Here is a 13838-nt window from a genome sequence, read left to right as displayed (position 1 = left end):
GCTCTCATGAGCTATGACAGCAAGAAGACTGGGAATTCAGCCTTGCAGCGACGTGGACAGAGGGTGCAGGATGCAGGCTGCAGAACTGCGTGACAGGGTAGCACAAACTCAGTGCCTCAGCTTACATTAGCTGCGTGGGGCTCGGGTCAGGTTCAGACATAAAAAACAGAATGCCCCTCGGGTGCCGGTCAGGCTCGGTTCCGACTTCCTCACACTCTGGTTGGGTTCAGGATAGTTGGCATTTAATGTTCTTTCCATAGACGTCTTATCTCGGTGAAACAACTCTTATCATTAGCATAACAGTAGTGAATGGAAATGTGAATTAATTTGCATTTCCTTATACAGATTTTCCAAAAATTCTGTCAAAAATTTTGACACATTTGGTTGGAAACCTGGCTACAGTCTCACCTATCCACAGGCTCACATTTAGATGCCGTTTGCATACATTCTTAAACCCTGACGCCTGCAGTCACATGTTCCCGCCGCTCTCACACACGCAAGCACACACTGACACACGCACCCAGAGATACCATTATCGATTCCACTTCTCTCCATCTAGCCTGTCAAACAGCCAGACACTGGTCCGCCTGAGTCAGGATCAATTTAACCAGGTGAAATGAGGGCAGAGATGAGTTTAGAGCGGTGGTGCTCTGCTCCGGCTGAACTGTACTGGTTGCTAAACGCACAGTGACATCCTTGCTTCTGCCTCTGACAGGTCCCAAATGCTTTATCTCCCTCAGAGTGAGTATTTCTCTTGCATGTCAGTTCACTGAGCTATAACTGATGGGGAAAGTGATGAGGGAGGCCTCGGGTGTAAAGGATGAATGAAAAAGATGAAAGGGTGGTATGGGAGTTAAAAAATAGGCTTTTGATATTCAAAAACTTCCCTTGTGTTGGGATTCAGTCAGGACGATTCTTGATGATTTGCCCTCTTCTTTTTGTTTTCTGTGTGACTTTTAAATGAAGAAGATGGAGCCACACTGAGAGGTTTTCTGTCTCAGCTGCTCTCCTATTGCACAGTGATTACATTTACCTTATTACTAAGCTCAGGTCTGGTTCACCGCATACTAAACTGATTTCTTGAATTATTTCTTCATTTTTAAAAAGTCACACACAGAGGGAAATGTTTTATGCATAAGTCTCATCAGGTTGGCTTTCAGTAAATAAAGTTCTACCCCACCACTCGCTCCCCAGGAGTTATTCTTATCTCAGTACAAGTCTGGGTCTCACTTGGCAGTCTCATGGGGCTTGTGTCTTGGTGGTAGTGGCACCAAGCAGCAGGTGTTGTGTGATATCTCGCCTGGCACTAAACCAGACAGTGTTTGCTGCTATCAAATCAGGAGCAGATGGTCGCAGATTGAGGGCCAACGCTGCATCTCATCTGAACGGCTAGTCTGCACCAGCGAGTGCAGTGACAGAAAACACCCACAGAAACCAGCGCTGGAACGTCCCATCGCATCTGACTGTCTTTGTTTGTAATGAGGCAGAGCTTTGGTGGTTTGTGTGGTGTTTGTCATCTGTGTGAATGGTTTGTTGTTTTCACATTTTTCTCGTTGAGAGAAAGCCACAAGTGGCACCACAGGATTTTCAGCAAATTAAAGGGAATATGGGATTGATTCACGCATGTTGGCACATATCTGTGTGCGCATGTGTTTTTTTGGGTTGTGCACACTCAGCCAGCCAGCAGCCTTGGTTGTCTTCGTACAGCTGTGAGTTCTCTTAACATCTTCCTGTGGCGTAGCCACAAATCAGAATCTCTGACAGCACAGATGGCAACGATCACTTCCACTAAAAGCAAAGATGAGAAAAACTTTGTCGGGTGGATAAAACAATGAAATAACCAGTTGACAGTGTTTATTATATATGAAGTGATTAAATCTAGAGGTGCAAAGATTATTGGATTGACATAAAAAAAGTAAAAATTGAAATGAACAGTGCAGTTTTTATTTGCAATTAAGTCCCTTGAACTCTGAAAGTATGATGGTATTTTCTGACATTTTATCTAGAAAAAAAATGGATTTATAAGGAAAATAATTTACAGATTAAATTCTAATGAATATGATCATTATTAAGTTATTAAGTATAATTACTTAACATAAGCAAATTTAAAATGGGAGAAGTCTGCTAATGAAAGTGGGGATTGTTCCAAAAACCATTACAATTTACAGATGGATGGGACTGCATGCACACACACACATGCTCCTTTGGTAAGGTGATGACCTAACCATCAGGAGCGAGATAGGGTTCAGTCTATTGCTCAAGGGCACTTTAGCATGTGGGTAGGAGGAGCCAAGGATCAAACCTCCATTTAAACACAAGCTAAGAGCAACACAGTTTACTGAGTGAACACAAGGACAAAGTAAGTCATTTACAGTATTTAATTAGTCTGAAGTAATCTTACGTAGCCACCACTTGAACCTAATTCCACAAATCATGCATTTTTATTATTATTATTATTATATTATTATTATTAGATCAGTGTAGTCTACTATACACAAGGTTTATTAATACAGAACATGCCAAAAAAATAAAAGCTGTCCAGCATTTGTCAGTGTTATGAATGAAGCTTTGAAGACACATTCATATTTGCATTTGGTGTGTGTGTGTTTGCCGATCAGGGCTTGGTAATAGGGTTTTATTGTTTATTTGTGTGTGGCCAACTTCTAGTTTAAGTTTTGGTTGTGCTTTGCAAAACTTAAGTCGACAGTCATTTCTCGACAGTACCATTTGAAGCAAAGTGGCACAGAGGGAAGGCAGCTTTGCATATCTCCAAGGAGAGAGCAAAAGCATGACGGAACACAGCCCAAATGTAAACTGAGAGGGAAGAAACAAGGAGATGGAGAGAGAAGAAAGTGGGAAATGTTGAGCCAGAGGGGAAAAGACAAACAACAAAGAACATTTTTGAAAGACAGAGAATAGAGTTGGAAGAAACTGCAATGAGAAGGAAGGCGGACAGAAAGAGTTAAGCATGAGAGGAGAGGACGACAGACTTTGGGGCAGCTGAGGTTAACAACACTGATGTTGCATGCAGCCTCCGCAATGAGGCACCTGTAACCTCACCTTTCACCTTTAACATCTACTCGCTCCAGAAAGAAGCGTTATTCTCCAAATGTATCATAGTTCACTGAAACACCTCTAAAGGGAAAAACTGCAGACTTTCTCATGCAAGTAGGAAGGGCACACACAGACACTTAGACACAAACACTCAATTCCCTCTGTGGTCCTCATATTTTGAGCTGCACTGTGTATGTGAGCTGAATGTTAAAACCTAATTATTGCTCCTCTCAGTCATGCTGTAGGTGACCTGTTGACATACCAGAAGGAATGAGATCCCTCTCAACACTAAGATGTGACACATAACAGCAACAGGAGCTTGCACTCACACTAAAATCCAGCGTAAACCAGCTGGGCCAGCTTAAAATGAAGCACATTTGGATATTGTAAGTAAGTAACGACGGACCCCAGTGCAAACCTATCAATAGGGGCTGTCATGAGTGCTGCCAGATGGTTTTGGCTAGTGTAATCGGCAAAGCAGAGACCAGTGTGTTGACACATGTAATTGACCATTTGCAAAACACAACGTTATGCATAGTGAACAAATACTCGGCTTTAGCTCCTCTTATGATTGGCACGTTCCCACACACACACACACTGTGCTGATCCACAGCCGCGGTGCCTGCGAATGTTTTCAGTCTGCACTCCAGCTTGAAGCTGCCTGTTTAGATTTCCTAATGAAATGTTGGGTTCTGCTGAGATAAAATGATCATGAACTTGAAGTTCTACATTCTTCCAATAGGTTTCACAATCACCAACAGATGTTCCATCATTATTACATTATTAAATGGTGTGAAAACACATCAAGTGCAGCCATTACCTGATTATTACACTTGCAGGCAACAGAGCAGCAAGTACTATCACCTGTTCCTGTCTTCAGGTTCACTGAGGATAAGATCTGGGACCAAAACAAGAACAACTAAAAGCAAATTGTGCTCAGTCCTACAAAAATGTCGAGTGTATGGGAATGATATATTGCACATTTGTTGAGGATGATGTCTCTATGTACATTTCATCTTTCTGAGCACAAGTTAAACTAATTTTACAGAATAACGTTATATATTTGATTGAGAGCAGTCATTCCTTTACCTCAGACGGTCATCAGTCTGTATATATTAGGGACCCATTTAAATTATCGACATTAGTGCCTTGGCCTCATCAAATATGCATGACAAGCAACAAAACAAACACAAGACTGAGGAGAATAGCTAAACAGACATCAATAAGAATGTTTTACCAATGTAGACAAATTATAGCCTGCACTTTTCATGTATTTCTAAACTTTCAAGAATTGGCATGCAATGTATAATCAAATTTGTTGTCCAGTGGTTAGCTATAACTCGTCATTTAATAGTTTCCAATGAATTTTTGACAGTCGAGTCAGAGAAAGCTGGGGCAAAGGAACGGGCAGAAATCCGATGGAAGAGAGAAAATATTTATGACTGCACCTTGTTATCTAATAATCCTCCGTGGCTTGTGTCTTAGTGCTGCTTCATATCTCTCTAATCAAAGATGCTGCAGAGTCACACTGTGGACACACACTAGATCGATAAGACCCTGCCAATATCATAGAACAATCCCAAATACCTAAAGAAAAAAAATATTTTTTCTGACTCTAGGAAAAACTAATCCTCATAGTCTGAGCGTGTGTCTGGTGTCACATTTTTTGTGTTTATGCAGCACATCCCGTCTCTGGCACTGAAAATGTTTTGTCTTTGTATTGAAACCAATTCGCTGTATTGTAATTTGTCATATTTCACTTGTGTTGTGTAATATTTGTTACATAATGATAGTAACACGAAAATAGCAGTCCATTATTTGGCTGATGGCCATGAGTAGGAACACTTCTGTTGCAATGAATATAACCACAGATAGAATCATTTCCATGTTCAAACAAAAACGACAAAGACGATTACATAAGCAAGAGGGATTGCTTGTTTCAGAGAGCCCTGGTGTCTGGAGTTATCATATTTTAATGATGTGCCTCGCACTGTGAGCTGTGTGAACTAAAAATGTCGGACTCCATAGTTTAGGAAAGGATTGTTGGCCAGATGGGATTGTTGGTGGCCCCGAGCCATAAGTGTCTTCCCAAATTAAATGTTGTGGGGTCTCGTCAGTTACAACATGGCACTACTTTTTGCCCTCGGCTTAATGAGAAGCTAAAATGTAAGTATATTTTGCTGGCTAGTGGAGACAGTGTCAGTATCAGCCCCCACTATGAAGGGAAGGAAAAATGAAACCAGAGCAACAATGGAATTTTAACGTTGGCTGACAGAAAAGTAAAATATGCTGTCACATCCACCTCTGGGGGTTTGTGTTGGTGGGAAAGTGTATGAGGCATATATTGGATATCAGACGTTTCTTGATTCTCAGAAGCGTGATCAGAAACACAAAGGCCTGGAAAACTGAATTATCTTATTAGAATGCAGCCTGGGAGCTGCTTTTCATAATTCCATCTTGCTGCTTTGAAGAAAGTAAACACAATAAGAATTCTTTATCTTGATTTCAAAAGAAAACTGTTCTCTCTGCCACCTCTTCCACTGCCTGTCAGCAAGGAAATAATTGTAGTTACAAAGAAAGTTTGTCTGATGCAGATCTCATAAAAGCAACTCAGCTTTTTCTCCATGTGCAAAAAATATAATACACTATCAATGTTAATACCACTTATGACTTTCTCTGCTGTCCATTTTTTTTCTCTTATGAAAAATGCTTGTGCAACAGCTGCGTTACAGCTGTACAAAACAAAGTCTTAAATTCATCCTGTTGTGTTTCAAGGAGGACAGCAGCCTGGAGTTGAGAAAGTTATTCTGGATGTTCTTGTTGTAAATGAGCAAAATACTGCTTTTGTTCCATCCAGAGAAAATGCTGAACAGAGAAAGACGTATTAGTCTCAGTAATTCTTTTTTTTTTTTTTTTTTTTTTTTGGCTGTACTTTTGGTTGTCCATGAAATATTGAAAGTCTGCTGCAGAAATATACAATGCTTAGGTGTCACATCACCGCTAGGTTTTGAATGATATTGTTTGAATTGCAGTCGTCGTTTCCTGTGAGGATGCGGCCTGCGCGATGTAACAGGATAAATCTTAACCCGCCCATCAGGGCTGGGTCAGCAAAGTTAGATTCAAGAGTTCCTGCTTCATTGTCTCTTGCCCTGGGCAGGCGCTGGGTGTTGTCATGGTAACATCCTTCCGTACAGGATTTGACACCCTTGACCTTGTTAGATGAATGAGAAGACAGATTCACCCGCCCCTGTCGATATCAGCCCTACGATGAATCATAGCTCTTGATTTATTTGATGAAATGCAGGTTTGGGTCACCCATAAAAGGACAGAATCACCACACCTACTGTTGCTTAAGGTAATATTTGTTTTGTTGATAGATTATAGCAGAAGTGAAGAGACGGAGGGCCAGCACATATGAGAATATTGAGCTTATCTTTCAGTTGTTGCACATTAAGCTCTTTGGTAAGTCAAGGTGCAACTTTTGTGTGGCCGTTAATTGTTTTATGTGTCGTTATTTTGATTTATCATCAAGAACAGTATCTAAGAGTTATGAGCTGTCTCACACTATATCTGTGGGTCATCTGTTCAGAAGTACACAATCCTCAAATGTTTCAGTGTTTCATGTTTTACCCTTATAGTTTCGTCTTTTGTCTAACAGTGTAACACTGTCCTTAAAGGATTTGGCCAGAGTGGGCTTCAGTCATAGAAATGATGTGAAAACTGTACCACCTTATCTTACAGACAGATTCCTGTGTGATATTAAACAGGCATTCATGTAACGCTTGATTTTAATTGGTTATTTGAGCAACACAGCACATATTATCCATGGATTTGATGTTAATGTGATATTCAAGAGCTTGTTGTAATTGCTTGTGAGAACGTGGACTGGTCAAATGGGATAAAGCAAATTAGAATACTAATGGATTTTCCATTGTCTCTGCCTCCATTAGATTCATGATTTGTGTTGACGTGGGACTTAAACAAAAGCAAGTGTGTTAACAAGCGTTCTACGAAGAGTTTCAATCCCATCTTAAATATCTTCAGATGAGAGACGTTACAGCTGTATTTGCACATTGATTGAACAGCAAATAACTGTTGCACCCACAAGTTTTTTTCCAAAGAGTTCTGGTCTACGTGATGGATTGGAAAGGATTTTGAAAAAAGCGTACTTTTGCACTGTGTAATTAAAAGAACAAAAGGATGTGGTTTCCTGATGCCACAACGTGTTTGACCTGGCGAGCCAAGAAACATGATGTGTCTGATAATGTATGTGCTGGTGCCGATAACCTGAGAAAAGCTTGTGCCCGAGCTTTAAAATGTCAGTCTTTGTTTTCTTACAATGGTGTGAATTTTCAAACCTATTTCTTTTGTTTGTAGGTTGATTGACTCATTAAACAAGAGAAACACCACATAAATTATTTAGTTGCCATTTTAAACCAGTTGTTATGTATCATGTGTCTGTGTCTGCTGACATCTTTACTGCCTATATGTAATGCAGTAGAAGAAGTTTTTGCTGTTGTTTGGTAACATACTCATGCACTTTTGATTTAAAATTCAAGAATTTCTCGTGGCAGCTTTCAGGTTCAAGGTTGTTTACATTCACATCCAATGTAAAAAGTGTAGATACTGTAGCTAGTCATGGGCAATCCACTGTCTGGCCTAAAAACTTGCATTGCCCGTATGCTTAGGATCACTGTCTTGCTGAATTGTCCTGCAATTGTGTCTGTGAAGAGCTATGTGTCCTACACTGTTCATTCAGTATGGATGTAAGCACTCAGAAACACCCCGTTGTTGAATTTAAAGTCTCATCTGCTGGAATAGAAAGCCAAAACTACAAAAAAGTGTTAGTGTTGCTCTACTTTCAGACTTAATTGTAAATATTAGCCTTGTCAGCCCTCAGTGCATGTGAGCTCAGCTGAAACGCTTATGATTTCTATTTTCCAAGTAACTGATCTACTTCATAGGATTTAGGACATTGAGGTTTTGATTCAATGACAATATCAGTGCATTTATCTCACCTAAGCCTGGATGAAACGGCCAACAACAACACAGGACACCAATTCAGAAATAAGCTCTCTTAATCCTCTTCACTTCTGCCCCTCTGCTTTCCAAGTCTTACATGACCAGTTGAGGGTTAGGAGGAGACAGATGACTGCCCCATAGGATAGATTGGCTTCTAAGTAGAGAAAGTTTGCCACCTAATGGAAACAGTGTAGCACTGCCTTTCTAATTCACTCTCTCCCAAACAGCTTATATGTCAGTGTTCTCTCTGCCCCAATGTATCCTCTTCAATTCAGCTCTGTGTGTGATAAGTGTAATTATACAATGGAATACATTCTTGCATGGACATTAGTTTGTGATTAACTAAGTTGCGATTTGGTTAGGGGAACTATTAAATTCAATAAGTTACATGTTTTTAATTACCAATAAATTAACACTTTAAAAGATGAGTTTAATTTATACCTTTCTCTCTCGTTCTATTTTCCAGGTCCAGAATCCCCCACATTTGAGGCTTGAATAGTGCTCATCATTGTTGTACTACGATTGGTACCTGTGACCCGTAGCTTCATGGAGGGGTTTCCTGTCCATTGACCCAGCAGGCTGCCTTACTGGACCAGCAGCCATGTCCGCTTGCAGCACCTTCACCGAGCACGTGTGGAAACCAGGCGAGTGCAAGAACTGCTTCAAACCTAAGAGTCTGCACTGTCTGGCTCAGAGTGGTGAAAGGAAGCCTCCTTCTGAGCAGAGGCCTCCAACAACTCCGCAACAAAACCCACCACCTGCAGGGGCCAGGGCCAACCCTAATCTTACCAACAACTCTCAGAGGGCTGGCAGCGGGTCTTCCCGCTCAGGACACTTCCGTCCACCTGTGGCTAAAAAGCCAACTATTGCTGTTAAGCCCACTATGATGCTGCCCTGCTCCTCTATGGGACTGGATTCTGATGGTAACCTGCCACGACCACCAAATGTGATAGAACAGGGCAAAACATCAGCCTTTACGGTCTGGAATCGAAATGGACTGAATCGTAAGAGGCCTGGAGGGCCCAGTAACAACAACGAAGGAGAGGATGGCAGTGAGGAGATTGAGGGTTATGGGCAACTTAGCCCAATGACCCCGAGTGGGAATAACAACAATAGTGGACTGACAGATGTCTTAAAGGAGATTGCTGGATTAGGCCCTGGCCTGAGCCCCACACCCCTTTGTGGTTCCAAGGACTTGTTTTGGGGACGAATCAGTAGTTCATACCGACGGTCATTGGAAAGAGGCCTTCCAGCCTCAAGCTGTCTGGCTATGGGAAGCAGTAGTAGTTGTGGTGGCAGCACTGCTCAAAAACAGGTGTCGCTTAGCGATAGCAATGAAATCATTAGTACTGAGGGTGGTCGGTTTTGCTACCCAGAGTTTTCCAGTGAAGGCGAAGATGATGACGAAGAGGAAGATGAGGAAGAAGAGACTGAAAGGGATGATGATGAACATGAGAGCTGGGATGAAAGTGATGAAGAGTTGCTAGCCATGGAGATTCGAATGCGAGGCCAGCCACGATTTGCAAATTTCCGTGCTGCTACATTGTCTCCAGTGCGTTTTGCTGCAGGGAAAAAGTGGAATACTGTACCACTTCGCAACCGCTCACTACAGCGGATTTGTGCAGTGGACTATGATGATAGCTATGATGAGATTCTGAACGGATACCCCTCCATGGACTCGAATGGAGCTCTACTTCCCTATGGGAGCCATGACATGCAAGGCAGTGCTTTCCTATCAAATTCAGAGTCTACCACTTCTCCAGAATCATCGTCATCGCTACCAGAGGATTCTCGAACAACTTCTAGCAGTGGGAGCAGTGCCCCATGTGCTCTTCGAAATGGTTTGAAGTCTCCCACATCTTCTAAGGCACCTGTCGCCTGCACTTCTCCAAAAAAGGAGCCTGTCCAAAGAGCACTGAGTCCACTCAAGGTGACTGAAACACACAAGGCTGTACTGGCCATTAGATTAGAAGATCAGGATTGCAGAGAAGGCATGCCAATGCCCCAGGCTCTTCCAGGTCAACCAGTCACTATCAGTTTCAGTCCTACAGAGGAGCAAGCTAAACCATACCGTGTAGTGAATTTGGAGAAATCTCTCATCTGTAAGCCTTACACTGTTGTGGATGTGTCAGCATCCATGGCCAACAAAGACGAACAGATTCCAGACTCTTCTCCAAAACCCAAAAACCTGTCAATGCCTTCAAGCCCTACATCATTTTGTAACACTCCTTTAGGTCAGCCCCTGTCTCCATCCTCCCCTGTTTCTCCAACTATTCCTGTGATGCCAACGTCACCCACATCTATAGCTCCATCAGGTACCTCTCGAAAGAAACCAGGGAGCATACGCTACCAAGAAGTGTGGACATCAAGCACAAGTCCTCGCCAGAAAATACCTAAAGTGGATCTAGGAGTTGGAAACAATCCTGGCCCCTCCATCCCTACTCAACACTGCAGCCACAAGTCAGCTCCCACTTCTCCCATTGCTGGGCTGTCTTCCTCCCGAACTGTACCTGTGAAATCTCCCAATTTATCAGAGATCAAGTTTAACAGCTTCAATAATGCAGGCATGCCTCCTTTTCCCATTATTATTCGAGATGAGCCAGCTTATGCCCGCAGCTCAAAGAATGCTGTTAAGGTACCTATTGTTATCAATCCAAGTGCATATGACAATCTAGCTGTGTACAAGAGCTTCCTGGGACTCAGTGGGGAACTGCCACAGCCAAAGGGTGTAGGTAGTAGGGTAGCCAGCCATACTTATGAAGAGATTGGATCCTCTGAGAGTGTCCAGTCCTCCTCAACAGAGAAAACTATCTCTGGTAGAGGCACATCAGAGAGAGCCTCTTTTGAAGAGACAAAAGCTCCACCTGAAGCAGTGTCAAAAGCACCAAATTTACAACCTAGAACCACTACAGACTTGAGCACTGTGACAAGCACTGTGATGAGCTCCACAGCTGGGGCCCTCTCTCCCACTATATCAACAAATTCCCCTCCCACTCTTGCCATTACTGCAAACCTACCTAAAACCAACCCCATTGCCAATGCTGTTACACGCACTTGCAAAACAAGTGGAGAAACTCCTTGCAGTAAAGATGGTAGTACAGACTTACATTTTTCTTCGGGGACAACATTAAGCCAAAAGGAAGAGGCCAGCGTTGTGCTTTTACAGATTGTGGCCTCCATCCACCCACCCCAGTCTCCTCCAGAGTCACCTTCAGCACAAACAAAAACCCTCAATTCTGAGGAGCTGTATGCTCTCCCACCTGATGCCATGAAGGAGACCCTCACCCGACCGAAGTCCCTCTTTTCTACAACTGATGGCTGTCTTTCCAAGCCCAAGAAGGACACGCCCTCCAAAGTTTTGTCAAAATCCCAGAGTGCCTCTGCTGCTGTTCCACTATCCAGCCCCCGTTCAGAGCCCAACGCCCCCTTCCCCCCTCCTAGATCTACATCTTCCCCTTACCATGCTTCTAACATCCTCCAGAGACATTTTGGCAACTGGACCAAGAGTTCTGCCTCCAGTTCTCCGGTACGACCCAGTGAAGGTGAAGCAAGTCCAGGTGGAGAGGGGAGACGCATTTCAACAGATAGCTCTAAGCCCAAACGCTGGATCTCCTTTAAAAGCTTTTTCCGTCGGCGGAAAGATGAAGATGAACAGAGAGAAAGGGTAGAGCGAGAGAAGGAAAAAGGCAAGCTCGTTGGCCTTGATGGAACAGTCATTCACATGCTTCCACCACCACCAGTCCAACATCATCACTGGTTCACCGAGGCCAAGCCAGAGGATCCCACCCAGAAGCCAACTATCATCTTCACCTACAAACCAGAGAGTGGCAACACATCTGGTGATGGAGAAGGAGAACTACGAGTCGAGGAGTGCAGAGAAAATACACCACTGACACCTGATGAGAGCAAAGAACCTGGACCCTTGAGTCCTGGGCGAACACCTGCCTCACACTCCACTGGATGTGACCTCATCAGCAAGGATATCAGGTATTTGTCTAAGATTTTTCACTGAGATTTATTATTTAAAAAAAAAAAAACAGAAGTTGCTAAACTAAACTCCTATTGCAGAGGACTCCCACATAGCCTCAAGAATTGACAAAATTGAATAGAATTTTCACAGTGCATATGTCTCTGTGTAATTAGTCAGGGTATGTGAGGATCAAAAATGTCATCTTATCATTTGCTTGATATGCACATATGCATGAAGTAGCTGTAAGACCTGTAGGATTGTGGCCCTCAGACAGAATACAGTTATGCTGCTTTTGAACTCCTGTTGAAAGATTAACTTTAGATGAGAAGTTGTTCCACCAGAAAACAATTTAGCAGAAATGTTAAAGAGTTAAATTATGCTTTGAGCTACTGTGAATAGGTGAATATTGCTTTGACACAAAAAGGTTTTAATATGCCTTTGTCTTTAAGACCTGTAATGTAATTATTAGGAATCTGTCAAAGTTTCCACATGTTCCTCCCACATCACCTCTTGCTGATCTAATGAATTATTTCACATGCAATGCCTGTAATACCATTACCTACACGCATTCCCTTCAGAGCATGCTGCGACCCAGCTTAAAATTAAGATGCTCAACCTTTGCCTGCTGCTCCTCCAAAGCGCCAGGGGTGCTTTTCCCTCATCATACAGATCCCTCATCACAGATTCTAGAGGTGTTTGATCTTAATTTGGCATGTCTGCTCGCCCACTTTCCCAGCCGACTGCATGGACTATACAGCCTATTTGGTCTCTTCCCTAATGTTGTCTATTACCTGACCAGCAGGCTCTGTGCTCAGCCATTCTCCCTTCAGGAGGAGACCTCAGTGTGTTACAAGTTATCCAACAGCAGTAGGTTCAACCTTTATTAATCAACACTTTAGATGGCATATTCCCTTTAGCTTCTGAAATTACATCAAAGCCTCACTATCACACACGCACACTCATATTAAGCAGACTGCTCGGCACTTCAGTCACTGTATTCTTTCATTATGCATTTATTATTTGTCTTTGACCTGCCATTGCCCTTTCTGTTTCATTTCTTAGTGTAAGTTTCCTGCAGTGTGAGTAATGGTACCAGATAAAGATAACCCAGATACATTGTGCATTCTGTTCTAAATTATAAGCTTGTTTGTGTGCCCAGAGATAGTCAAAGATGGTACTTAGTCAAATGGATGCTGCCGTGGCCAGACATTAACTCATTCATCAGGGAAGCTGTATACTGAAAGCAATGCTAATAATGTAAAGTACTCATCACTAATCATTTTCAAGTTGGATAATATACTCTGAAAACATTCCAAATCCATTTTGTTTTCAGCATTGTTTTATCTATAAAAACTTGCAGTTTGTTGATAGCAGGAAAATAGATTTGAATTAAGCACATTATTTGATCTACAATGAGTTAAGTTCAGTGGGGTAAAAAACATCTACCTTTGTACTTGATTTAGGAAAACTCACCCCATCCCAAGTTCTACAAAAGGTGATTCAATAATGAATCATCCTGGTGTACCTGGCACAATCAGGGTAGTCATTTCTCAATATGTCATGCATTTCTCAGTTAAAAAGGCTCATACTAATTTATTTTGTATGAGTGTACATATAATTAAGCACAGAAAACTGGCCCAGACACTGTACAGCATCTAGACTTGACTTGATGTATTTTCGGGGTTGTATCGAGAAATTGTCATTTAGAATCTTGATGTCTTTCAGAAAATTCATCCCACAGCACCCACATGATTAGAAAGAAAAACACTGGTATTTTAACTTGGCAGACGCC

At 42.3% G+C, this 13838-nt stretch overlaps 1 protein-coding gene across 1 annotated transcript in view; it reads left to right on the top strand.

Moving 5' to 3' along the window:
• Positions 1–13838, top strand: part of peak1 (pseudopodium-enriched atypical kinase 1) — a 96760-nt gene that overhangs the window by 60076 nt on the left and 22846 nt on the right. Inside the window, exon 4 of the mRNA XM_041939070.1 lies at positions 8543–12063. Coding sequence (XP_041795004.1) covers positions 8678–12063 — 3386 coding nt within the window. The 5' untranslated portion in view covers positions 8543–8677. The remainder of the gene's footprint in view (positions 1–8542; positions 12064–13838) is intronic.

The sequence above is a fragment of the Chelmon rostratus genome, chromosome 6 (assembly GCF_017976325.1).
Source record: "Chelmon rostratus isolate fCheRos1 chromosome 6, fCheRos1.pri, whole genome shotgun sequence".
In the NCBI taxonomy this organism is placed as follows: Eukaryota; Metazoa; Chordata; class Actinopteri; order Chaetodontiformes; family Chaetodontidae; genus Chelmon; species Chelmon rostratus.
This window is presented reverse-complemented; position numbering and strand designations above follow the sequence as displayed.